This window comes from Neocloeon triangulifer, unplaced genomic scaffold, assembly GCF_031216515.1.
Source record: "Neocloeon triangulifer isolate White Clay Creek 2 clone unplaced genomic scaffold, ASM3121651v1 ptg000001l, whole genome shotgun sequence".
NCBI lineage: Eukaryota > Metazoa > Arthropoda > Insecta > Ephemeroptera > Baetidae > Neocloeon > Neocloeon triangulifer.
This window is the reverse complement of record NW_026775544.1, coordinates 5912098-5938354: the sequence shown is the minus strand read 5'-3', so window position 1 is coordinate 5938354 and position 26257 is coordinate 5912098. Positions and strand designations below refer to the sequence as shown.

At 35.1% G+C, this 26257-nt stretch overlaps 1 protein-coding gene across 2 annotated transcripts; it reads right to left on the bottom strand.

The window, feature by feature from the left end:
* Window positions 1–3419: 3419 nt before the first annotated feature.
* On the bottom strand, window positions 3420–26230 carry LOC132195156 (motor neuron and pancreas homeobox protein 1-like). Of its 2 annotated transcripts, none has more exons than XM_059616967.1 (4): window positions 25888–26230; window positions 24326–24580; window positions 5905–6065; window positions 3420–4361 (listed from the first exon to the last, which is right to left on the bottom strand). In XM_059616967.1, exons 1-4 carry the CDS (start codon window positions 26222–26224, stop codon window positions 3993–3995), a joined length of 1122 nt encoding a protein of 373 aa, XP_059472950.1. In that variant the 5' UTR covers window positions 26225–26230; the 3' UTR covers window positions 3420–3992. The 2 variants fall into 2 exon arrangements, with proteins under 2 accessions (XP_059472950.1, XP_059472958.1); XM_059616975.1 differs by having other exon boundaries at window positions 24338–24580.
* Window positions 26231–26257: the final 27 nt, after the last annotated feature.

Here is a 26257-nt window from a genome sequence, read left to right as displayed (position 1 = left end):
ATGGATGTGACGGACACAGCACACGGCCATTTGCGTTAATTGGCTCTAATTATGTCGACACGGGGCTACTAATCTCATTAAAAAGTGCACGCTGATAAATGTGAGCGAGTCGTGTTGCGGTCGGCGATGAAATAAATTCGCTCTCGAGCATTTTGCATAATGGGGGCAGAAAAATAAAAGAGGAAAGGGGCCGGTAAGCAGAAGAGTAAGAACGGCGGCGCGCAACATTTTAATTGTGACGTCACCGCCGCGCGCGTCCTACGGGGAGCAATTAGCAGCGATGGCGCTCGGTAATGAACAATTTGTCCTTCCAGTTGGCAATTCCCTGGCACGCAGCGCAAGATACCCGTCCGTACAGCCGCGCGCATTCACCCGACCCCGACTGGCCTCTGCTTTTCCGCAAGCCAGGGGCGGAACCCGGACACAAATTGTCTAAATTTGGTTTATTTCGAAATGTGCAGAATTGATTATTTATGCAAAGCTTAAGTGAAATTGTTAAAATAAGATTTAAAAAAAAGCTGAAAACTTATTATTGTTGGGAAAAAAGCATTCCCAGGGCGAATAAAAAAAAAGGTTGACCAAGAAGAGCTATTTTCCTGTTGAGCAAAATTGTTTCTAGACCATCAATCTCATTTTCAAAAATACTTGTTTTTTGTACAAGTTGTCATAGTTCAAATAATACTCTATAGTATCCTTCTTTTCTATTCTACTCTATTATTAAAAGTTTTATTAATGACTACCTATCGCTATTTAAAAAAATTTAAATTTTCTTAAAAGATGAATTTATTACAATTCACTGCTTGACAACAAATATTACATACTTGATTGGTTTTAAATTTTTACTGGTTGAAGTGATTTACTTTTTTTATTTTCCATGTTGTTAAGGAAAAGAAATGAAACAATTAATTTTATTAAGTATTACAGTTCATTTCAAAAATAGTGAAACGAAGCAGTGAAATAATTTAGGCACTTATATTTGCGAATATAAAAATTTCATTAAAAAAAAAATAATTAATACAAATGACTAACGCCACTGGGATCGTATCAAGTTTTTGGTGAAGAGACAGAGGCTTGAGCGGGGGTTGGTTGCGGCTCGCGAAGGGGTTGGTCGGTTCTGTTTCAGTGTGCTGGCGGATGTGCGCTTCGCAGCCCCATAAACGCGGGCCGCTAGTGTCATGGCTCTAATTAAACGATATGAGTGGCTCATCAGCGCCGACATTCTGCAGTAATGAGTGCTGCTCTCTCTCTCTCTCTCTCTCTCTCTCTCTCTCTCTCTGCAGCCCTCCCTGAGCTGGCTCTCCCCCTCTCCACCCCCCATTCTTCAAATATGTCGTTTATAGCCCCCTTATTACACACCACGCCCATTCGCCCTCGGCGGGACAATTATTTTTATTTCTTATTTATTGTCCTCATCATGGTCGGCCCAAATTAAAAAGGAGAAGCGCCGTTCTTCCCTCTCGGCGGGCCTCCCTCCCTTTCTCTCTCTCTCGTCGCTAATTGTGCTCAATTTGTCACTGTTGCTTTTTGCCCGCGCGCCCTGCCTCTACTGTATGTAGATTAACTTCTTCTCTTCCTATTACGGCTTTTTATCCAACTTTCAACGCAAACGAGCTCTCTCTCTCTCGACGTGCCCAACAACTCGCTCTCTCTCCCCTTTCCTCCCTACACTAATGAATTAATTAAGGTTTTTTTATCCCTTTATAATCTGGATGTATCACGAGTCAGCCACACCGCTCTTCAAACCGTTGACCCTTTTCTAATTGGAGAGCGAGCTTTTTTTATTCATTAAAAGTTTGAACTCCCAACTTTTCAATCAGAGGGTCAATTAATAATAATAAAAAAGATTTTTTTAAAACTTCATAAAGCTTAGAATTCTACATTTTCATTTGCATATTGATGGTTACACGTTAAAATTTAATGTGCTATGAGTATAATACATGAGAACGATAATTTTATTTAAATTTAGATTAATGAAATTTTAAATTTAATTAATAACTTAAAAAAATCATAATTAATTTAATCACCTAAAGTCAACAAATTATTTCAATAAAATTCAATACCAACAAGTGTCTCACATTTTAATTTTAAAATAAATTCAATTAATTTGCAATTCCTTTTCAAAATCACAGCTAACCTGATAAAATAAATGCATAATAAACTATTTTAGTTAAAATTCATTCAGCAGTTTAAAGTTAAAATAAAACAAAGCTAGATATGAAACGCAACTTTTTGAAAGTTATAAAGGCTCCCAATAAATGCATTGCCACCGACTTCTTTAACATCAGAACAGAATAAGAGCGTTTCTTTGCATCTGTGAGCGTGCATTCTATTAACTTTTTCCATTAAAAATAATAATAATAATAATAATAATAATAATAACAGTTATTCAAGTCATACTTATGTTTATTGAATACATAAATAAAGCACCCTCAATCATAGCGTTGAAAAACACTTTTGACTGCGCTACCAATACCAGCATTTCATTTGTGATTTATTAATTAAATCCAACTCATCATCTAAACCAAAATTAGAAACAAATTTTTAATTTCAATTGCTTTTTAACCCTTCTGAGTGCGGCCAGTGTCATATATTAAGCGTCGCTTACACTCACTGACCAAACTGTCCCCTTGAGTTTAATCAATTCCACTGCGCTCAGCACTTGTAATTTCAAGAGTGAGCGAAGTCGCCGCTTGATTTGGGGCCCGAGATTTTTGGAGCGCTGGGCAATAAAAGTCAAGCGAGCGTAAAGCGGATGGCAGTGCGCGTTTAATTATTATTATTGTTGTTGTCTCCTCCGTTTAATTCGAATCAGCGCAGCCAGTCGAGTATAAAAGCGCCGCATTGCGCCGTAAAACTCAATCCCCAGACAAGAGTCGTCAGTTCACACTCCATTTGCTCCTCGGCCGTAAATATTGACGACGGCCGAGGAATTAGAAAAACAATCAGAGTAAAATGTTTGTGGGAGCAAAAGACGGGCATGGAGAAAAAAGAAAACGCCGTTTTGTGTTCGAGTGATTATTTAATATTTTATTAAGGTGCTCATTCGGATTATGGTACACATCATAGGAACACACACGTGTTTCCTCAGCATCTGGTGCGGCCCTAATGATCATGGCGTGTCTGTTAATTGCTAATACTCTTAATCGGCCAGCAAATAACGCGACCTGATCTATCCACAGTATAAGAGGAATTATATCTCTATTTCAAAGTGCAGAGTGTTTTCCCACTTCTTATATTTGAAGCTGCTAAAGGACAGTTTTTCTACTTAAAAAAATTTAATGTAATGAGTTTTGACTTGCAAATTTTATCAATTTTTTTATAATTGAAATAAAAAATTGCTTTGAAGGTCTTTTGATTTCTTTGAAGGTTCTGAAAAATTAGCAAAATTAATCGTTATTAAGAGTTTTTTTTTTTAAAAAAAAGTTGATGAGGTAGAAATTTTTAAATAGTTCCCTGTAAATAATTTGATTTTATGAATTTAATTATAGCGAACTCATCATCAGTCATCGATATAAATTATTTATCAATAATAATCATGACTCTGTTGAAACCCTTCAAGAAAATCCTTTCTTTCATTAATTGAGGAACATCTGAAGACAGAGAAAATTAATTTTCCAAAGGTTTTTTCCGGTGTTTTCAACACAAATTTTCAAAGGTATTGTTCATTAAATTTTTCTACTTTAGAAATAATTCATTCCTGATTTTCTCTGTCAAAATTTAGTCTTTGAAATATAGTTTGCAAGCCTTAATAATAGGATGAAAAATCTCTCTTAGTGAAAAAAAAATGTGCAAAGAACATTTTGTATGTATGACTAGAATGGACTTCTTGTGTTCTTGCATATTAATATATTTACACATTTCTCTTACTTATTCAAATAACATTGCCATTATGTACAACTTTTCCGACACTTTTCTATATTGAAATGAATTTTAAAATTTAAACCAAACAAAAATCAACACAGTCAGATCTAATCAGGGTCGAGCGCCGGACGTCACACAACGTAGGGTCTGTAAAGGGCCTCGGCCGACTCAGGGGGCAGCCCGAGTCTGGGATGGTGATGGTGGAGGGGCAGCCGTGCCGCCTCCATGGCCCCCCGGTGCTGCTGTGCCCCCAGCAGGGTGGCCAAACTTTGCGGGGGCGGCCCTTGGCCCGGCGAACTGCTGCTGCAGCTGCTCGAATTGTCGCCGCCGCTCATGAGGGACGCGGCCGCCGCCGACTCTTTGGCCATCGACGACTGGCTCGACCGACTCTCCTTGCCCCCCGAACCACCCCTTTTGTCCTCGTCCTTCGCCTTTGCCTCTTGCTGCGCCTTTTTGCTCCGTTTCCACTTCATCCGACGGTTTTGGAACCAAATCTTCACCTGCAACAAATTTGCATTTTTTTCCTGATTAAATTTGCCTTTTTATGATATTTGTTTGAAGAAGTTGACACTTGAGGAGATGATCATGGAAATGAAGAAAATCGGGTTTGTCCTCGTTGCAAAAATTGTTTTTATTCAAAAAACCGTTTTGTTTTTTGAATAAAACAATGTTTGCAGCGAGGACAAGCCCGATTTTCTTCATTTTTATGATAACATCATATTAAATATGAAACTTAGAAATATATAGATCATAATATACGCATCCAACAATATATATATATATATATATATATATATATATATATATATATATATATATATATATATATATATATATATATATATATATATATATATATATATATATATATATATATATAAAATGTAGAATTAACAAAAATGAATTTTATTTTGAGTATTTGAGTAAGCAAGTGGAGTGTTAATATATTAAATTCAAACGAAATAAATTAATTTTGATTATACTTGATTCGTTCTGAATCACGAATCACTCAGAAAATACGAAAACCTCTAATGCAAAACTTTGTCTTGAAATTTAAAACACACTGTATTGATTGTTATCATATTTCTTTTTAAACCATGTAAATATCCATAAAATTTAATCAACATATCAGGAATGTCAAGCGTTTGAGATTAAACAATAAAGTTTGTAGTCTTATTATAACTATCAGTGTATATTGTTTAAAAAGGAATTGTATTTATTTGATCAACGGTTCATAATTCCTTTTTCTAGATTATTGTTTAATTAAACTTTAATTTGATTCACTGTATAGTCAGAGGTTCTGATCCACCTTCACGTGTTCGCATAATATTATTTATCACGTGGGGTGGCTCGAGCAAATAGAACGCGCGCGAGCGACTGTTTGGCCAGCACAAACGCAAACAGATACACGGTGTCGGGACCAATTGGCGTGATGATTGATTTATAACCGCGCACAGATTGATTCATTTGCCGCTGATCATCCGTGTGCGCGCATTTATTGTTTCGCGCGTTTTAATCCGACGGGCGCACCTGCAGCCCCCGCAGCAAAGCAAACAGCGCGAGGAAAAAAGCGATGCATCACGCCGCTGACAATTTGCACCTGACTGCTGCTTTTTGCTGAGAGGATTGGAAATATTGCGCGACCCAAAGGAGGCTATTATTCAAGTTTGCCATCGAACGCAGCGATATTGGCCGCGATTATCGCTATAAATCACTCACCCCCGGCGCAATGCGAAGAGAGCTACATTTGGCCCCAAAAATCGAATTTCTTTTCTACAGGTAAAGTAAAAAACTTACCAAATACTTGACAAAATATGAAATCAATATTATTGAAATTTTTATTTTCAAGAATTAATTTATTTTATTAAAAGTCGTTCAAAGTAAGGAAAAAACATTTATTTCAAGACAATATTAAAATTTAGCAACATAGCTTAAAATCTGGCTTCATAATTTCTTTTTCATTATTTTCTTCCAAATTATATTTCAATAAAATTTAAAGAGGTTTTTACTTTCTTTTTTCAAGGAAGTTATGATTTTTCTTACCTGGGTTTCTGTCAGCATTAGACTTGTGGCGACTTCGAATCGTTTCGGCCTGGAGAGGTATTTGTTTTGGCGGAACTGCTTTTCCAGCTCTAGCAGTTGCTGGCTGGTGAACGCTGTCCTGGGTCTCCTGGTCTTTCCGAGCAACGCGTGTTGAGGCCCACCTGCAACAAAAAAGTTTGTTTTAGATTTTAGAAATGACTCACCGCAACACATACAAATTGGCCTAATTAGGGTGCTAATGAATTAATCCTGACACAAAAGAGAGGAAGGACACACTCGGCCCCCTAATTATATCTGTGAGAGACCAGATTGCTATATTAATCATTGGCGAGGGGACGACAAGGCTGCTCCGAATTCACTTACTTGCTAACAACCCTGGCAGCCAACGCCATAATTCTCATTAGTTTAGCAGCCGCGACTAATGCTGCTTTTGTTTTTATTTATTTACTTATTATTATTATTGAACTATTTTTTTTTAAATATATTTGTATCATCTGTATTTTACAAAAATTTAAATTAGTATATTTAAATTTTTATACAATTTTTTTTTAATTTACATTATAACATTTTTTTAATAAACAATATTTTACAGATTGTATATTTATGTTTTTAAACAAACATACATAGTTCAGACAAAAATAAACTTTTATGAGCCAAAAATGAATAATGATAATCATTAAATAATAATTCTCTCTGATAGTCCCGTCTAATCCAACGTGGTTGAATTGGTGTGAAAACTGAATCATTTTTAATTAAATTGAAAAGAAAAACAACATATAATATATGTAAAAATTTCCAGGGATCTTGAATTATCTGGCTTATCAAATTTGATAATTTTATTGATGGAAATTCCAAGTCTCGTTCTCTTTTTTAAAAACGTTCCCCCTTTATGGTTATTAAACTTTACTTTGCTTATAAACTAAAGATTAAATTATTTGAGCTTTGAACACCATAATTATTAATAAGCTGTTGAAAAAAGTTATCGAAGAAAACGGAAGAGAAGCTTTCTTTTTAGGCTAACATTATAATTTAATTTATTTATTATTGTTGTTTATTTGTCCAAATTGTTACATCACATTGTTTAAATAAAAATTGTTGGCAACATTTATTTTGAAAAAGGAATTGTTGGACAAAACGGCACCACCACTAGCAAAAATTTTGCTAAAACTTCCGAGGCCATATTCAGTTTTTTTATAAAAAGTGTCAAAAAAAGATTTTAGCAACTTAGCAAGTTTAGCAAGCTAATGAGATTTTCGAAGTTATATACAAACTTCAAAAAGTAAGAATAAGCAAAACTTAAAATGCTGCAAAAAAGAGTAAAGACCAGTCCTTAAAGTCTAAAAAAAGTCCAATGATCTAGTCTTTTGAGTATGAAAATATCCCAAAAAGATCTCACATATTTGTAATAAGGAAGACAAATTTTATAAAGTTCCCTTGACGCAAAAAAAATAGAGTAAAAAAAAATGATTTCAAGAATGCGATTTCTATGTGTTTCCAATTGAAAATCGTATGCAACCTGATTGTCGAGCGCGTCGTGCGGTTTGCATAGCCTCCCCTGCTTGTTCGAGCGTCAGAAGAAGGCATTTATTTTGGCACGCACTTTTCCTTGTGTAAATCCCGTTCTGCTTTTCCGAGATTAATATGAATGAGAGGCAAAAAGTCGTTTGCTCCCCGCAAGACGTTTCCAGAGTGTGAGTAAGTGCATATTTCTCACTTGCGTGTATATGTATTTATTCAAAAGGGCAAAAACGCCCCTTCCTCCAAGTTGAAAAGAAAAATGATCCATAGAGACTGCTGTAAAATCTCTCTCTCTCTCCTGCGAAAGTTGCTGCTGCTGTTTGGCAAACACCAAAAAACTTTCCTCCCGCTCGCTCGCTCGCCCCGACAAGTCGTAAATTTCCTTGTCTCTCTTGCCATTTTGAGATAAAACGCCGCTCCCTGTTAGTTACATAGCAATTGATTCCTCCAAAGATAATTTGTTTTCCGCCCTTGGAGGGAAATTCAATGGCCGCCCGTCCGAGAGACGATGGAGAAATGGATAAAGTTTGGTATGAAATTAGCGGCGCGATTCCACTCCCAAAAACACCACCATTATTTTCCGCAGCACGGTTCGCACAGAAGATGATGCAATTTGTATTCCCGCAGACTCTCGTCCGAGAGCCAATCAGCGCGAGAAAGGGAGCGAGAGATTTACTGCGTTCAGGGAGAATAAATAAGGGATGATAAAAGGCTGCCGAAAAGCGGGTCGCAGAGCGATTTCACCGACGCCCTCCCATGCTCACTTTGTATTAAAATTTCTATAAAAGTCGGAATATTTGATTTTATTTTTTTCTTCAAACAGTCAGTAATTTATATTTAAATCAAATTACTCGTTGCTTAAATAAATTTATTGTACTTTAATATAATTGAAATAAATAATCTTTGCTGGATAGAATTTGTAAATCACATTAGATGAAAAATTTAAACCAGGCTTTTGAAATAAGGATTTACTAAATTTTTATAAACATTTGGTATTTTAATTTCTCACAGTAAATAAATCATGGTGCTGTTGTTGTTTAACAATTAGAAAATAAAATTTTTGAAAAATATTCAACGATCTGAAAAATTGTATACAATACAAAAAAAAACCTAAAAGAAAAAACTTTGAAATTGTAATCCTCTTAAAAATGTTTATTTACTTTATCAAAATTAATAATCTTCCAGTTTGCCAAATAAAAACTTCTACGTTATTTTAACTTTTTAATTTGATTTCACTCTTTCTTTCCACCTGGCTAAGAAACAAAACACGCAAGTCGTTTATCGTCCATTTCCAGCGAGCGGCCAAGGGAGGTCTCGTCGTTTGAAAATGCAGTGAAGGAAATTTATTGCCGGCAACGGTTGCTGCCTGCGAGTGCATTTACTGCCAGATTATACACTGTTGAGTTCGCATTTGCAGCCGCTGACAAACGGCCAACTAAATAATTCGATCGAGTGCAATAAATAAAAAAGCGAGGGTGGGCGCAACATTTGACGGAACATCCCCTCGCCGCCACCAATTCAAATGCCACCCACCTCTCGTGGCGCAGATCCATTAAACGGCCGATTTATCGATGTTGCAGTCATTACAAATCAAGTTACAACGACGTTTAAGATTGCGAGGCCACAATTCACCCGGTGCAGCTCCACACAGAGCCTAATCAAATTTGCCAAACGGGCCTTCCATCCGTACCGATAGTGTTCATTTTGAAAATAGACTTTATCCACTTGAAATACATAAAAAGGTTCTGCACAGGTTTAACACTCCAGATTATGAAGTTTTTGTTTTGTTCTTATTCTCTCTCTTCAAAACGAAAAGAAAAAATTAAAAAATTATTGGGAACTTTTTCCCTATGATTTAAGTTTGAAATGGATTTGTTTCTCAATATACCACTGGACGACTGACGATCTAAAGTTGCAAATTATTTGTTAAATATTAATTGCAAAAAACTAGTGTTGCTTAAAAATAATTAAAAAAGAAAATGTTGCAATTTCTCATGAAATATGTTATTGTTTATATTGACGGTTTCAGAATTAGAAAGATGATTATACTATCTTCTTGTTGTCTCTTACTCTGATCTCAATTTTTGTTTAAAATTAAATATTTTAACAAAAATTAGGCTGTGCTTTCTGAAAAATCATGATAAAAAATGGACTTTTCTCCTTTCAAACCACATTAAAAAAACTGTGTTTCAGCAAATTGCGATTCAATCTTTTCAAATAAGTGTTTTCCATACCACAGTCGTCAAAGTTCAATTTAATCTTATTCAGTTTACTTTGTTAACAATGAATTGATTACATATTTTATGATGCTGGTCTTGTCTACAAAGCAATACAAAAACTATGAAATCAGACCAGAATTTTCTGTAGTTCAAGGATTTGAATCGTTTGGTTTTTTTTAAATGATTATTTCCTGCTTGGCAAATTCGATTCCTTACAAAACTGCGGTTGGCGACGCAGAGAGCGAGCGTCGGTTTTGTCTCCAAATTGCATGAATATGCTATTTTTCCACGTTTTCCCATGTTTGTTTTGGTTTGGAATGGCGTAGCGCGCGAGTGAGTCTTTTGGCTTGGCAAGAAATGCCGGCGGAATATCAAATTGAATTACCGGCAGTGCGCACACAATATTATGTATATCAGGTCACATAACTGCAGGCAAACACAAATCAGATTGCCCGTCTATGAGAAGGGCGGGCTGATCACCCGAGTGAGGCCTCTCTTTTAGCATTGCAAACGAGGATATTTTTGTTTTCCGTCCGCTCCGGTAGATACAGTACCGCGACCGCCGCCGCCATCACATGCAACGCTGCGAATTTATTTTCCTTTAATCAAGTTATTGCCCGCCGCCGTGTGCACCCAATTCTGTCGCCGTGTTTTTGCCTCCCAAGGGACCGCAATTTGCTCTCTCTCTCGCAAACTGCTCTGCTCCTCATCAACGGAAAAAGTAGTGCTTCTCTCTTCCGACACGCTCTTGATCAATACACCCATTATTTACTGTTGAAATGATTCCGTGAAACTTGACTAAAAATGCAATATTTGAGATTTTCTTAAGCAGAAAATTATAAACAACAATTTAAATTCATTCTTAAATTGTATTTTAATCAAAATTAGAAAAAATCAGTTTAAATCAGGTTAATCGAAAATAAAAATGATCAAATTCAAGTACAATTTTCTTCAAAACTATTCAGCCTTATCAGTGCTCAAGTGCTTCATTTTTCCATTTTAGAAATAAGTGCTTTTAATTTAGTGGATTTATTAAGTTACAATTAAGATTCATATTTATACAATAATTATTCAAATCTCATATAAAAAAAATCCTCAGACCGATCAATAAATGTTTTTCATAAGAAAATACTTTTCTCGAATCGTCAGATATTTGCTCCTCAAGTCAGACAAATTGCGGCAAACCGGGATGAGAGTGCACTTAAGGAGATTAAAAGTTGCAGGGAGCCGAGGCGTAGGGATTAGAATCGGTGCGCGGCCGAGATCGCGTAACAAAACGCCGGAATTATTCAAAAAGCGCGAGCATTACTTTCCGACTCGGCCGCAAAAAGTTTGCAAGCAAATTCAAAGTCAACAAAGTTGTAACAAGCCGAGCTGGGCTAATCTGACGGAAAGCCTTTTCTGACAATGAGAGACTTAATTTTTTCCCTCGCGCGCCGGCAGAGCAACGCGTTCGTCTCTTTTTTATGTGATTATAAAAGGGATGGGAGAAAGGAGCCGGAGCTAGCAGCTCGTTATAGAAGATCAGAAAGGCAAACATCATCTTAGTATTATCATGTGCAGATTAGACCCGGCGCAGAGAGCGAACGAACGCCGCCGACGAGCACATAGAAATGTAAAGCTCGTCAAAACGCCGCCGCCGCCGCTGCCTTGGAGCTGCTTTTACAGCCATGATGCCATACAGCCTGAATGCGCAATTAGCTAATTTGATTTGGCTTTTCTGCTACTGTTAGAACAAGAGCAGAGAGCGAAGAGGGAGTGGAGAGCAGGGAGAGGGTGGCGGCAGCTCTTCCGAGCTGCTGACTGAACACAACTTTCAAACCCCCGGCCAATTTTTATCCCTTTATCGGCACACAATTTATTCCAGCTTCGGGTCCTGTGTAATTTTTATATTCTCTCATTTTATTTATAATTTTTCAATTGATAAATGTGAATTTTCATTAATTCAGAACATGATTTGTTCAGATTTTAAATGATGGAAATTCAATTAAAATTTGATTCATTGAAAATATCTTTTATTAGAAAGACTCATATTTAAGTTCCGATAGCATTAAATTATTTTGTAATCCTTATCATTTCCAAACAAAATTTTCATATTTCCTATCCGGCTTATAACTTGATGAGCCGTTTCAATGATCAATTTTATAACTGACACTCGTGCCACCAAATGTGATGTAAATCTCTTGATTTAAAGTATTAAGAAAACTACTGACATTTTGTTGTATATAAACACTTTAATGTGAAAATTTAATTCTTAAATCTAAAAATATTTAAAATTTAAATATCATGAATAAATTTATCAATTAATATATACAAAAAAAAATAATAGAAAATAGATTCTAATATAAACGATTATTTGCAATCTAGTAAAATAAGTCCAATTTAAAGTAAGAAAACATGATTTTATAATGCAAACATTTTAACATTATCTTCTCACAATTAAAATTGTTTTCCGTCTGAGAATTGCAAAGAGCTAATAACTAAAAAGAGTTATGCGCTTTAATGCATGCAGTTTTAAAAGTTCCGCGATCAGCCAAATGGGAGAAAATGAATGATTATCAAATCCTGGGCCCTCAAACGTCATTCATTTTTATTGCGAGCTCTTTTTTAACAACTTTCTGATGGGTTTGACTGACAAAAGCGCGGCGGCCAAATTTGTCGTTTTACCCGTCGTCAATGTTGTCAGCAGAGACGAAAAGCAAGACACGGCATCTGTTGGTTTAGGGATAAGCAAACGTCTGCGTGTGCCACTGCATTAATGAGAGCATTCCACACCGCGGTCCCTACCTGAATAAGCACAACACCCCTCTCTAATTTACGTTGACGGCTTATTTTATTCATTTCGCTCGCATTTTAAGCAGTCAACGTGTTTCTTTGGATCAGGTTTCAATTTCTACGAGTTTTAAATACGTTTGTTTATTGATTAACTCAGAGTTTATTATAATGTGATCTTCAAATTCTGATACTAAAAGGTTCACAATTTTCAGATCTAATTTGCATTTCTCAACTTCATTTCTAAAAATCAGAAATTAATGCTAGAATTTAAGATTCAATAAATACTCCATAAAACACCAGTTCTTTTAATTCCACAAATATGTAATTTTTAGCTTCAAATATTTTTAAAATATTAAATATTTTACAAATTATTGCTGCACTAAGCCACACCCTTGATGTTCATTCAATAAGAGTTATTAAACTTGCAACTCTATCGATTGACTTCGGGTAGGAAATATTTTGTTTACAAGAGAAACTAACCAATTCTCAAAAACAAATTTAAAATTCTAAACCTCAGGGTCAGAGTTTAATTTATGTTAAAAAATTCCACATACGCAATAAACTCTACAAAATGCACGACTCTTTCCGACTCTTTCAATCGATGAAGTATTCAAAATCCAAAATCATTTCATTATTTCGAGTTTTATTTTTAATTTTATCAAGCTAAGTTTGGTACAAAAAATACACTTTAGTTGCGTTTCCAGATTTAAAATATATAAAAAAAAAATGAAATTTTTACTCTCCCATGTTTTATTATGGAATTTTGCAGAAATCACCGTCCCAACTCAGAGGGAGGATGGCGTTATTTCCACTCCAGCGTGAAGCCAAATCCGGTTATTCGGAATTATTCCTGGCTGGGATGCAGGCAAGCAATGATTTACACTGAATAATTGCAAGTAATTTTCCACTTGGTGTGGTTTCACTGGCGGAGCTCCTCGGCGGTGGGTTTTGTGATTTGCATGAAACTCGGCGCGCTAATCTCACGCCCTAATCTCACTCGCGTTTCCATCCGCCAAGATTGTATAATTCCGCAGCCGCGTTTTGTTTGCTTTCGCGAAATGTGGAAAATCAGCAGCAGAGCCGCGAACGACGCAATCGCGCTAATACCGTTGTAAGTGGAGCACGCCATGAATGTGTCTATGTGAGGGAGGAGATAGTAATGCGGATGAAACTAGTTTCCTAACCATGCATTCAAATCTCTTCTTGTTGTGTTATTTAAGTCTGAACATAAACAACATTATGATCATATGTGCAAAAAAATATAAGAAATTATTAGGTAAAAAAAAATATGTGTTACTCTAATTTGATGGAAAAAAATATAGTAGGTTTTTCAATTTCCTATTTGATTTCTCGGTTTGTTCTTTAATTTGGAAACTATATTTCTATTTCTAAACAAACCATTCTGAAATTTGACATAAATTTATAAGCAAGTTAGATTATATTAAAATTTCAGAACCTACAAACTTAAATAAAAAGATTGAATGCAAACAATCTAGACTTATCCCACCAAATTTGCGTTATTAATACTGAATTTAAAACAGAGGAAAATGCATCATTCTTTTCTTTAATAAGTAATAAGTTTTTACAATTAGTGATTTTTATCCACTTTCAGTCCCGTCGAAAACTCTAATTCAAACTTTTTCTGTTTAAATTTATTCACAGTTCAAGCAACAACAGAAAAACGTTGAGCGTTTATTTATATCGGATTTCGCAAGCTTGAATAGGACCATAGGACCAGTTCTCTTTTGAATTCCGTTTTTATAAGCAACTATCCAGCAATAAAGAAGACCTCAACAAAAATATTATCACTGCCATATTTTAAATTCTATAGAGCGGCGCACAATATGAATTGGCTCGTTTTAAAACGCTCTCTCGTTTGCAGCAGCATCTGCTAATAAAGCGATCCTCTTAATTCAATAAATAACGATTAGCCGCTCTTTGACGCGCACCACATTAAAAATTCGGCTGCAGAAATGACACCGCAAAAAGATGCGCAGCCAAGGCGCCCCGGGGTGCGATTGTTGGACCAACAGCACCCGGCGGGGTGTCTTTGAGGGCACGCTCATTTATCTGCCGCCGCACCAGATGCATGGGGGGATGGACGGACGGATCTCCCGTCATCCCCTATTTATACATATGTGTGTGTATTAGGTCATTATACAATTACACGCTCGATTGCTCAGTATTCATACAGCCAGCGCTACCCCATCCGCATCAACACCTCTCCAGAACCTTCTTTTCAGGCGGCCTTTACTCCCTTCTAAATAAAAAGATCATCATTTCCTTCAATATTTTCATAAAATCGATGAGTTTCTTTTCAAATAAATTCACATAAATTTCAGAGCCCCCTTTTTCGTCGTTTTCTGCGTTTAAATTAGAATAAAATTTTTTAAAGGAAAATAGAAAAGGGCATTTAAACAATTTGAAATTAAAAAAAGGATTCTTTATGTTCATATACTTATTGAATTGTGAAAGACGTAAAGCAATTAAGTAAAATAATAATTTTTAAATATTTTCTTGAAGCTGTAGCAATTTAATTTAATTTAACACAGATATTAATTAATGTGTGATTTCTTTTTTTTAAGGAGCTAATGAGTAACATACACTTGAAGAGAGGTAAATGTAAAAAGCGTGGAAATTTTTTAATAAAACCAAAATATTTGATATGAAAATAAAATAATAAAAAATAAAATTTTTAAATAAAAAACTTTTAAACAAAAAATGGAAAGTGGAAGTATTTTAACTCTTAAAAATTATACAAAATCATGTCATGTTTCTTAATTTAAATTAAAAATTAGTTTATATCTTTTATTCTAAATTCTAAATTAAATTTGAGCAAAAAGATTTTATTGCATCAACTTTGAATGTCCAACGAAATAATTTCAAGCGAGGCCCGTGCCGCAAAGGAGGTCCTGATTAATTCCTAACCAGTCGGCCACCCCTCGCAAATAAGAGAGTGTAGTCGAAATTCTGAGCTGTGCGTAAACACTAATCACACTTCCTATTCAGCACAAAAGCGCGGCGGAATAATATACGGTTAATAAGAATAAATAGTAACACATTTGTTTAATTAATTCATGCGAGAGTGGAATTATCAAGGGTGCATTATATTATTCATCGCCTGAAGCGGTGAGTCGATGAAAATAGATAAACAGGAGGACAGATATTTCTTTCTTTCATTCGTCCCAGAAGGGAATAATCGAATGTTTTGCCACCGAGCAAATCCTTTTAGCGCTCGGCCGCTTGATTTCAAATCGGGTTATAAAAATTCGTCGGCCCAATTTACAGGAGGGTAAATCTTGTTTGAACTTCTGTCGCTGTCGCCCCGTGATGATTTAATAAACAGTGTTTTGACAGCAGCAGGCGTTTCTAAAAATCAATACAATGCCATAAATACAAATTAATTCGGATAAAATTTGTTCAAGGGAAAGAGATCAGCTTCGATTCTTTGGCCAACCTTTGTGAGTTTTGCATTAAAAAAATTAATAAAATTAATTATTTCTACCATGCAATGAAAAAGTTAATAACGTAATAATAAATAATAATATAATACAATTTGAAATTACTATAATATTATCGTGAATAAATTCCACCTGCAGTTGCTCATCATCATGTTGTAATATAATAGACGCAGTCTTTTATTAAAAAATATTTATGTCTTCAATAAAAATTTAAACAAGGAAAAAATCCTTTGTTTTATTTTGAAATAATTTACATCACATGCTAATAAAATTTTTATTTTTGGCAGAAACTATTACTAGATTGACCAGATTGTCTATATCACTTTTATCTTTTGTGTCTAATTTTGAAATCTTGATTAATAGTGTGTTTTGTTGATTTTGATTAAAATACATTAGTCTTTATAAGAAAATTATTTATTTTCTGGCGTATTGGGTAACTTTTGTGTTCATAGTTTCCTATGTTTTGTAAAAGAGGTCAGATTTACTGCTTTGTAGCGAGGGAAAAACAAACGTGGTTTAGAATCAATCTTTGTGCCGAGCTGGAGTTGCATTAGTGCGATTATCGCGGTGATTTAGTCGAGGATATTGCAAATGGAGCTAAGAGTTGCTGCGTCGGAAAGTGGAGCTAAAGAAATGCATTCTCGGCAAAAGTATATAAATCAGGAGTGCATCGCGAAGAAAAAGAAAGAGGCAATAATTCAAGGGGTTGGAGCGGCTGCTTTTTTCTTCATGAGTAGCCACTAACGACCCGAAATCACCATCGCAATTGTCTGCACATTGAGAGATGAAGCTCTAAGGCCCGCAGCGCTTGGCAACTCACGAACCGAGCGAGCGAGAATCGCCTCATGGCTTTTAGCGTTATTAAATCTGCTGCCGGCCAAAAGTACATGGCGGAAAGAGCACAGCGGATGAATTTTTATGAGCAATGGATACAGACACCACCAGCAACACCACCCTCCAGCCCCGCAAACAATAAATAAATTCATTTCCACACAGACGAAAATGTGTTTGTGCGAGGCCGCTTTATTTCCTGCTTCGAGCAAATGGATTTATTTAAGCCAGTTTCGCGGCCCCTTTTTTTGCTGTTTCTTACAAAAATTCTGTGCAAACGAGCTTACAAAATCTGTCATTATTAGTTTAATAAGAATGACTAGATGATACTATAGATTTTTCGTTCTATTTTTATCCTAGATCTCAATTTTAATTTGAAAATTTCCAGCCTTTTTTTAATTACAGCATAAAGAATGTAAGTCGCCCGTTTTAGCACATCAGCACTTTTTGGAAAATCTGTTGTTTTACAGCTGAGAATTTTTGGAATGAACATTGAAATTTTCAATAAAAATTTAACGAAAATCGTCGTGATTGTCGTGATTGTTCTTTTTTTTTAAATAGTGTGGGTTCACGCGGTGGCCGATTTCTTTTTGATGTCGGGCGTTTTAGCAGACCTCTGCTAGTTGTGATACCCTTTCTGCTCATTTTTTCCAATTTAATTTTTTTCATGTATGACTTGAGTAGAATAAACAACAACAAAAATCAATAGGCTATTTCGGATAAATCCTAAAAAAAATTCAATGTGAAATCTGAAAATTTCTAATTTAAAGCGATTTTTTTGCCGTGAGAAAAAAATTAAGATTAAAATTTGAAACTAGCCGTTATGAATGAATAGGTCTTTGCCAACAACTTTGTATTTTAAGTATTTTTAATTTAATTAATTTTAATGTCTAAAACGTGAAAGAAACTAACTAATTTTTTCCTACATTTATAATGAAAAAATAATTTGCCTCATTGTCCGTGCAATATTATGATTAATATTGTAATTTATATTTTCTTTTTCTTTCCGTTGCTTTTTCTCCCTCTGGTGGTAAGAAAAAAACTATAAGTTTCATTAATCCAGGACCACACTACGTTTTTACTTTACCAATCTTGTGTTTACTACACAGAATTTAAAAATAATTTTCAGCAGGCTTCAAAACATTTTTATATAATATTGAATGAGAACATCTGCAGAACTAACTTGAATAATACTCGATTACAGCTGCCAATAAAATCACATTTACCCAAATTTCAGTCCATATGCTGATGCAATTTAACTAATAGAGGCATTTGAAAAATATATAAAAATCAAATTCATGCATCAGCACTACCTGTTTTGCATGCCACGGTCGATTATGCGGAATACAACAGAATTTATTTTATTCACAGCAGGCGTGACTGCAATAAAAAATTTTAAAATGTGCAGTTGGAATTCAATCAATATAAAAATTCGCCGGAATGCAAATCAGTCATGAATGCGTAAACGGAACAAATCAGTCGGCGGCATCCCTCCGTCGCTCGCCATAAAAGCCGCCCCTAAAAGCACACAATGATAACCGCGACAGATGGCCCGCGCGCGTACTAACTGCGCTATATTCCAGATCAGCCACTGCATCATTTGCATCGCTTAAATAGCCGCCGAGAAAAGTGATTTATTTCATCGCAACTTGTCCGTTTCGGCGCAAAACGCGCTTTTTATTCTGATTATTTATTGCGCAGGCCATTTGTGTATAATCACAACTAATGGGGTATTATATGTGCCATGTGCGCTCGCAAATATTGTCATTGTGATAGAATTAATCAAATTGATTTCCAATGTGTGCGTTTTGTCGAATCCTGCAGTTTTTAGTGCCCATTCAACCGGTTATTGTGCATTTGAATAAATCGTAAAAAATGAAAAAATGATTCACATAGCTTTTACAAGGTAAATAGCAAGTTTTGAAATTTGTTTAATTCAATTACAAATTATAAGCAAGTATAATATTTTTAGAAGTATTTATTGATACTCTTTTTATTATTTAATTTATGGTATGCGTACATTTTAAATAGAGAAAATGTTATTTTTTTCTAACATTAGCTATTTACATCTGATTTGGAAATTTTTAGTAGGTGTTGTATCATCCTACAAGTTTTTATTGAGCCTGCGGAAAGCATGAAACACGTCAATTTGATTCATATTATTTCTGACAGTTGAGGAAAGATAAAATTATGAGAGCTAAAGAAATATCCTGCTCCAAATTTTTTTTTATAGTTATAGTGATAATTCCTAAAAACAGATTGAAAAACGAAATTTACGCCAGTGTTCTTTTATTGCTGCATTCTACTCTTTGCAATTTATTCGGAGGCGTCGCAAGTGGCCACAAATTACCACTTTTTGCCGGAACGCTCGTCGAGTGGGGTTGCGCAGGGGCTCGTTTTATCGATATAAGCGCTTTGGCGACACTGATTGTGCGGTGCCGAGTGCTGATCGGCGACACACAAGCAAAAAAGAAGAAAGCAGGAAGGTTTAATTAAAGCGTGACAAATTGGCGGCGGGCGCAAAATTGGAGAGCCGACCCGTCGGCCATATTTCTCTCTCACTCGACCAAGGCCAAGATTAAACTCTGATTTCTGTGGTAATTCGTTGGTGATAAGCGTGCGAGAGCCGGGGGTATATTTCAGCGGCCGACAAAGGGACGCGCGCACCCGTTCGGCCGCTAATTGAAAGCGGCACTCCATTATCGCAAATACCCCTCGCTCAGAACCAAACCCACCCTCTTCAGCGCAATTAGAAACTGGAGCAATAAATTTGTCGCCCACTTTATTCATTGTGCGCAGCTGAAATGAGCAGCAGATTGCTCGCGACTCTTTCAATCAAACCTTTTATTTTATTTCGAGTGCTCAATGAATGGGGTGCAGAGGGGGGTTGGCAGTTTAGTCACAACAATCGAGGTGCTCTTCAGGGGTTTGACTCTTGATTCAATTTTGTAACGTTTCAAATTAAATGATCAAAATAGAACAACGCCCAGGATATGCTACAATATTTTCAAATTAATTAACACAATTCCGATAATTTATTATGAAAAATTTTAATTTTTCCACTCCAATATAATTCTGATGTTTCCTAGATAATTCTTCGTTCAATAAAAAAATATTTTTTTATCTTGAGAAGTGAAAAAAAATTTTGAAAAATTAAAAGCATCGACTTTCATTGAAGGTAATGCATACATATTACGTTGATCCTCACCTCTCACAATTGAAAAGACGCACGAAAAGAAAAAAACACCTTAATTTATTCACCTGAAGAACCTATTTCTCAAATAATGTTTATTATATCACCAAGCATTCTCTACCCTATTACATTATACGTAATATCAATTTCATAAATTTGATTTTTGTTTACCCTGGCCAATTTTAGTTTTCTGATTTATTCCACCTATTTTTAAATATTTATACAATGAAGGACGATATTATTACAAATCAACTTTAGTTAGAAAATTTCCCAATATTAATGCGTGTCCGTAGATAAAAAACAAAAAGCGAATCTCTTGGCTTTGTAATAATATAAAAGGAGCAAATTAGTCAGCATTTAGCAGGTCCTATTTGCCGAAACTATTAGCGCAATTCAGTGCCGCACAGATGGGTATTCTCGGGGTGCGGAAAAGCGTGACGCATCTGTCGCTTTTCGCGCTGCAGTGTTCTCACTATCAGAACCACACACTATTCATCACGCGCGAGGGCCCTTTTAGCTGCTTCTGCTTCATATAAACATTGGGTAAATATTTGCACTCGCCCCCCTTTTTGCTGATTGCAGGCATTGCAACCAGCAAATTGATCTTGTTAACTCACGACGTCCTCAGCCCCAAACTCGATTAGGCGCCCCCAAAACTTACTTAGTCTCATAATTTACCATTTTACACTAACAAATTTCAAAAAAATCATATAATATCGCAGTTTGCGTTAAATTTAGTTGATTTCTTCTATTTTTTCAAAAGGCATTTACAGAATTAAATTAAAGCACGTTTTACAGAAAAGAAAAACTTAATTCTTAAATACTCATTTAAAATTTCTTTTTATTATATTTTGCTTCATTTATTTAATTACTTTTTTTCCAACGAAATTGGATTTTTTCCTGTGTTTAAAATTTCATTTATTCCTTAAAAATATAAAAAGGGTATATAAAGTTTATTTACAATAGAATTGAAACAAATTTACAATTACACAAAGTCTTTTCCACTATACAAATCAATTGAAAAGTCTTCTTTTTTTTCTTTAACTCAAGATCCCAGCTTTGATGAAATTCAATAGATATCGATTTGTAATTTGAATAATGAAAAATGTTAATTTGCCTGCCATTCCGTCGTTCGAATCGAAAAATAATTTGTTTGCAATTTATATTGATGGTTAATTGTTATTAAATTATTGTTTTGAAACGCCTCCTGGGGATCAGGCCGAGCAAATAATTTGACCAATGCCGCATTTACATTTATATTTGCCGGTACGAGCGCGCGAGGTAATTATTCAATGATGTATTGTTAATTAGCGCGTGTTTGTCGAGTCAATAACACACTTGTTTAAATATACACACGTACGCAGTGGTGCTCTGGCGCCGCTTTGCAGAGGAATTATTACAATTGTTCGAAATGCACGGGAGAGAGCGAGCGAGAGAATAAACAGCTCTCTCAAATTAACCGGCATTCAACTCGAGAACATTTGAATTTGCGCCACTCGCGTGCTGTGTTGTGTTTGCCCAGTTTGAACATCCGCAATTGATTAATTAGCGTGCAAACTCTCTTGTTGAATACACGGCGGCTCTTAATGATCCGAAATTGCTCTTGCTCAAATTTAAAGAACACCATGAAACTCAACAACATAATAATATGTAAAAAAATCGCTTCATTCAGGGTTATTTAAATACTTAAATTTGGCATTTGAAAGAATTTTAAATATTGATGTATTATGATTTGGTTCAACGACATTTGAAGTCTTACAAGAACATCGAAGAAATATCTCAAAGTTTGAATTATTTCTTGGATTACGTATAATATTAACATTGTTTCATACAAATTTTAAGATGAATCTATTATTCAAATTATTGAAAAAGGCATATTTGTAGTCAAAAGGGTGACAATCCCTATGAACTGATCTAACCTCACTCCAATTTCTTCTTTCGAAGCAAGAACTTAATTTTATTTGTCATCGGATTTTTACAAACTGGACATCAAGTGATTTTAAATTTGAAGATCAAGAAAGTCACCCTTCTGTTATTACTATTATTTTACAATATTAATGCTGTTTTTTGTATTATTATTGAAAGACTCGATTACCTTATTTAGTATTATTTATAATCTTGGAAATCAAATGGTGTTTTGGAAAAGTAAAATTGACAAATGATACTTCAAAAATATTTACGAAATTAACGTGAAAAACAAAAATTCGCGCCCATCTATAGCTCTGCATGGAGAGCAATATCCCCTGCATCAATTTGTTTGCCATCATGAGAGTTGATGCGAAAACTGCTCGCACCTTTTTCTCTCAAGCAGTCAGCGCAGATGATTGAGCATAAATTTGCGTTCAAATTTCTTCCCTTTTCTTTATTCTTCTGCCGAATCACCTCGCAACTCTGCCATTGGTGTTTTATTGATGGGAGAATAAACTCGGCAGGAGACGACGCTGTTGATTTAAAACCATAGGGCTTGGTGTGCACAAGTTTGTGTTGACAAAGCAAGTTAGCATCTATCTGCTCCAAATTTGCCTCCTTGCTCACTCCACGCCCCACCTGTCAATCACTCTGTTTATTTGACTTTTCTACTTTTATTGCACGATATTTGCTCTCAAGAGACTCGCGACGAGAAACTTTCTTGATTCGATCTTGATGATCAAAATAGAAAATCGCTCCTATTTATCTTTAACTATCAGTAAAATTATCATTCAACGTTAGAAAAGGAATATAAATTAATATGTTTGTGTAAAAATTTAAAATTAATAATTTTTAATACCAAAGAGTAGATAATCCCAACCAGTACCATCTTAAACACACAAATTTTCATGATTATTATTAATAAAATTCCTCCTTGATTAATTTCAAAAGTGTAACAAGCAATGGGTGATGTTTTCAGTGATTTGAGGGAATTCTCGTTACCGTTTTCTATTTAAATATTTGAGCAAAAAATAATTGTACGTAATGGACCTTTCTGGCCTTGGAAAAAGAAGATAAAACTTCATTTGATAATCTGATTACTATCAATGCCAATAATTAGCTCTCCATCTTCAAAATCTGTAATTTTAGTCTTTTATATTGAAACTAACCCGTTTAACTAATTTTACCAAGAAATTTACTGAACAGAAAAAAGATGATATAAAATGGTGAAAAAATTATAAATGCCAGATACAATTTTTGTATTTTCAAGAAAATTATGTTTTGACTGTAGATACAAAAAAAAAAGCATCAATTTAATAACTCCTGGTAATAATGGAATAATTATGATTAAGCAAAAAATAAGTTTTATATGATCTAGAAATTATCAAAATATGCTTGTAGATAATTGAAGAACCACTCACTGCTCTATCAAATAATAGGTGAGAACATCTATTTATCTTGATGTGATTGACAAGAGAGTAATGAAAAAGTCTAATAATAAAACAATGTGATTTTAAGTCGAAAACTTAGCGCGCATCTAATTTGTGTCGCGACGATAATTTTTTGATAATCGGCCACTCGAGTTGAGACGCGAAGACACTGGTGCAATCACTTGTCAAGATAAAGTTTGATGTGTAAAGAAACACCGCGCTACTGGACATTTCGAGGATGTGTGAATGACGACGCTTAATTGCCGTAATCGAAATTAGCGCTGTATTATTTTCACTTAATAACGTTTTTATCTGCACCTATCAAAAAAACATTTATACCACTGATTTGGGAACTTAAACACGCCGGATTTGCTCACATCTCGCCGAGAGATAACGATTTTGAGAGAGACTGCTGCTTTTCCCCGTCGCTAGCTCTTCATCTGTGACACTTATAATGCCATCAAATATCCTCCAACTTCTCACCGCGCGTGATATCAACTCTTAAAAACGGCAGCCGCGACCTTAATCAGAAGCCATCAACGTCAACGATTAGTGTTCAAATTAAGAAAATAACTTATCCGTGAGCTCATAAAAAAAAATTAGCATTTTATGGGGCGCAAAAGACTAATATGAGAAAGAGTACCAAAAATCTGCTAAAAATTAGGTGTGAAGAATTAATTTTTGGAAAAAAGTCAAGTTAACTTTTTTACATTTTTGAATTATCAATTATATTTAACTGGCAATTAGAAGATAATGAACTATTAAAGTGGACTTATATCTCACTGTTAATTAAATAGAGAGTGATTTTATCAATAATAAAATGGAAGTCCTTATTTTAAATGAAATAACAGAAAAGGGCCAAGTTAAAATAAAGATAAAAGAAAAATGCCAGAATATTCCTTTGAAATTGCTGTAATTTGCCACTTTTTTAAATAATATTTATTTTGAACACCAATTTTATTAATTTATGACCTGATAAACATAAATACAGGAATAAGATCAAATTGCGAGTCTTCAAATTTGACGGACACACGCGTCACAGGGCCCAACAAAACAGTAGAGGGAAGAAAAATGAAAGATTTGTACCTAGGTACTCACAGGCGAGGTCTGGCAGTCTCGGGTACAGCATTCCCGAGGTTCGGGCGAGCCACTCGAGTTGAAGGTGTTGCAGTTGGTGCTGCTGGTGGTGAGCAGCGGCCGCTGCTGCGGCGGCCACGGCTGCGGCCACCGCACTGGCGGCCGATCCGGGAGGCCCGTTCTGATGGCCGCCGGTGCCGGAATTATTTGGTGAAGATGCCGAACTTCCGCCGCCGCCAGTGGTTGGGGATGTGGCAAGCGAGCCTAAAACACGCAGAGGAAAGAAAATTTTCATATTATGCTTTTTGACGATTAAATGGTGAAAAAGGAAATTTCCAGTTATAGGATAAATTTTGGAATTGAAAAGAAATTTTATCGCTCCTTTCTTCTATCAAACTTGTAAAAATTAATGTATACATATTTATTTGAATTAATTTGCACCAATCATTTTATTTATTATAGCAATATTACAGAATTTTGCAAAAATCAAGCAAATTTATAGTTTTTTTTTCTTTTTTTTTAGAAATTTGTATAAATATAATTTATAATATCATCCTTTTGATTGCATTCATTGATATTGAGTAATAAAATTGGCGATAATTGCATTTCATATTCTTGATATTCTCATAATTCGTGGTAATTACATATTAAGAGAGTGCAGTGGACAAATTTTGAAATGGAAATAATTGTTATGTTGTATGTGCACATAACCAAACTAATAACTTTAAAAAAAGATAAAAAAAAATATAGTTTATAGCTGAATAATGATTAATGTGGAATTTAAATACATCAACATCATAATCAAACGTACAATAAGTCACACAAAACATAACAGTTTGTTCTGTGAAATTATGTGCAGCTAATTTATTAAAAATTGAAAAGTAATTGGCAATAAAAAATTATTTTATAGCCTTAATAAATATATAAATATCAAATCAGCAATAAAAATTGAATATTAAAAATTATATTTAAAACTTTTATTTATAATTTTATATATTAGTTGTGTTTATTGCTTTTTCTGCACGTTTGATTTAATAAAATAATTTAGTTTGCTCAATACTACAAGATTTACTTAATCGTTGCCGCGCAAACAGAATGTGGAATTTAATTTTATATTATTTAAGTAAAATTTTATGTGATAGCAACTATTCATTAAAACAAAAAACGTCTAAAAATATGTATAAGTTTTTCTTCAATTATAACGTCTCAAACATGTTTCTGCAGTAAAAGTTTAAAGAAATGTATGCTTCAAATCTGAGTTTAAAAAATTTAAATGTATAATACAGAATTTTGTCTAGTAACATTTTACCCCTGACATAAAGATATTTATGTTTAAGGGGGAGTTTAAAAAAAAGAGAATAGCTTTTTGAAGATGTTAAAAATTGTACGTAGGCTCCAAAAACAAGAATTTGATTTGGACGGTAATTTTAAGTGCAGTTTTCTTCACTTAAAAAAAAAAAAAATTAAAAGCTATCTTTGCCAAAGTTTGCGATGTAAATATTTCACATTTGTTGGACAAAATTAGAGTAAAAAAACATAACAAGAAAATTAAAAGTAGAAAGTAAACTTACCATCCTTGTTGTTTCTCATCTCGTTCATGAGAGGATGAAAGGCCGATCCCTGTCCCGAGCCCGGGTAGTAAAGTCCGGTGGGTCCGGGGGCCTGGGGGCCGGCTGGCGGGTAGAAACGCGAGAGAACGACGGCGGGTTGGGGGCCAGCGTGGGGCGGCGGGGGCGGCGAGTCGCCCTCGCAGCCGGGCGAGATGGCTGGGCTGACGGAGGCGTCGGTGCAGCACTCGCTGCGGGGCGAGTCGAGGGGCCGCCGGGGGCCCAGCAGGGCCTCGATGCAGAAGTTGCCGACGACGCGGGGCTGCGACGGCGGCGGAGCGATTTTCTCCTGTTGCTCCATGCCTGGCTGAGGACCGCACGTGCACTGTGCGTC

What these genes read in the sequence shown, in the direction of transcription:
- LOC132195156 (XM_059616967.1), bottom strand. Translation starts at nt 26,224, where the DNA reads ATGGAGCAACAGGAGAAAATCGCTCCGCCGCCGTCGCAGCCCCGCGTC. An exon ending in GATGAGAAACAACAAGGATG is followed by an intron (nt 24,581 to 25,887) that starts GTAAGTTTACTT and finishes TGCGTGTTTTAG; the next exon opens with GCTCGCTTGCCACATCCCCA. An exon ending in CCTCGCCTGTGAGTACCTAG is followed by an intron (nt 6,066 to 24,325) that starts GTACAAATCTTT and finishes TTTTTGTTGCAG; the next exon opens with GTGGGCCTCAACACGCGTTG.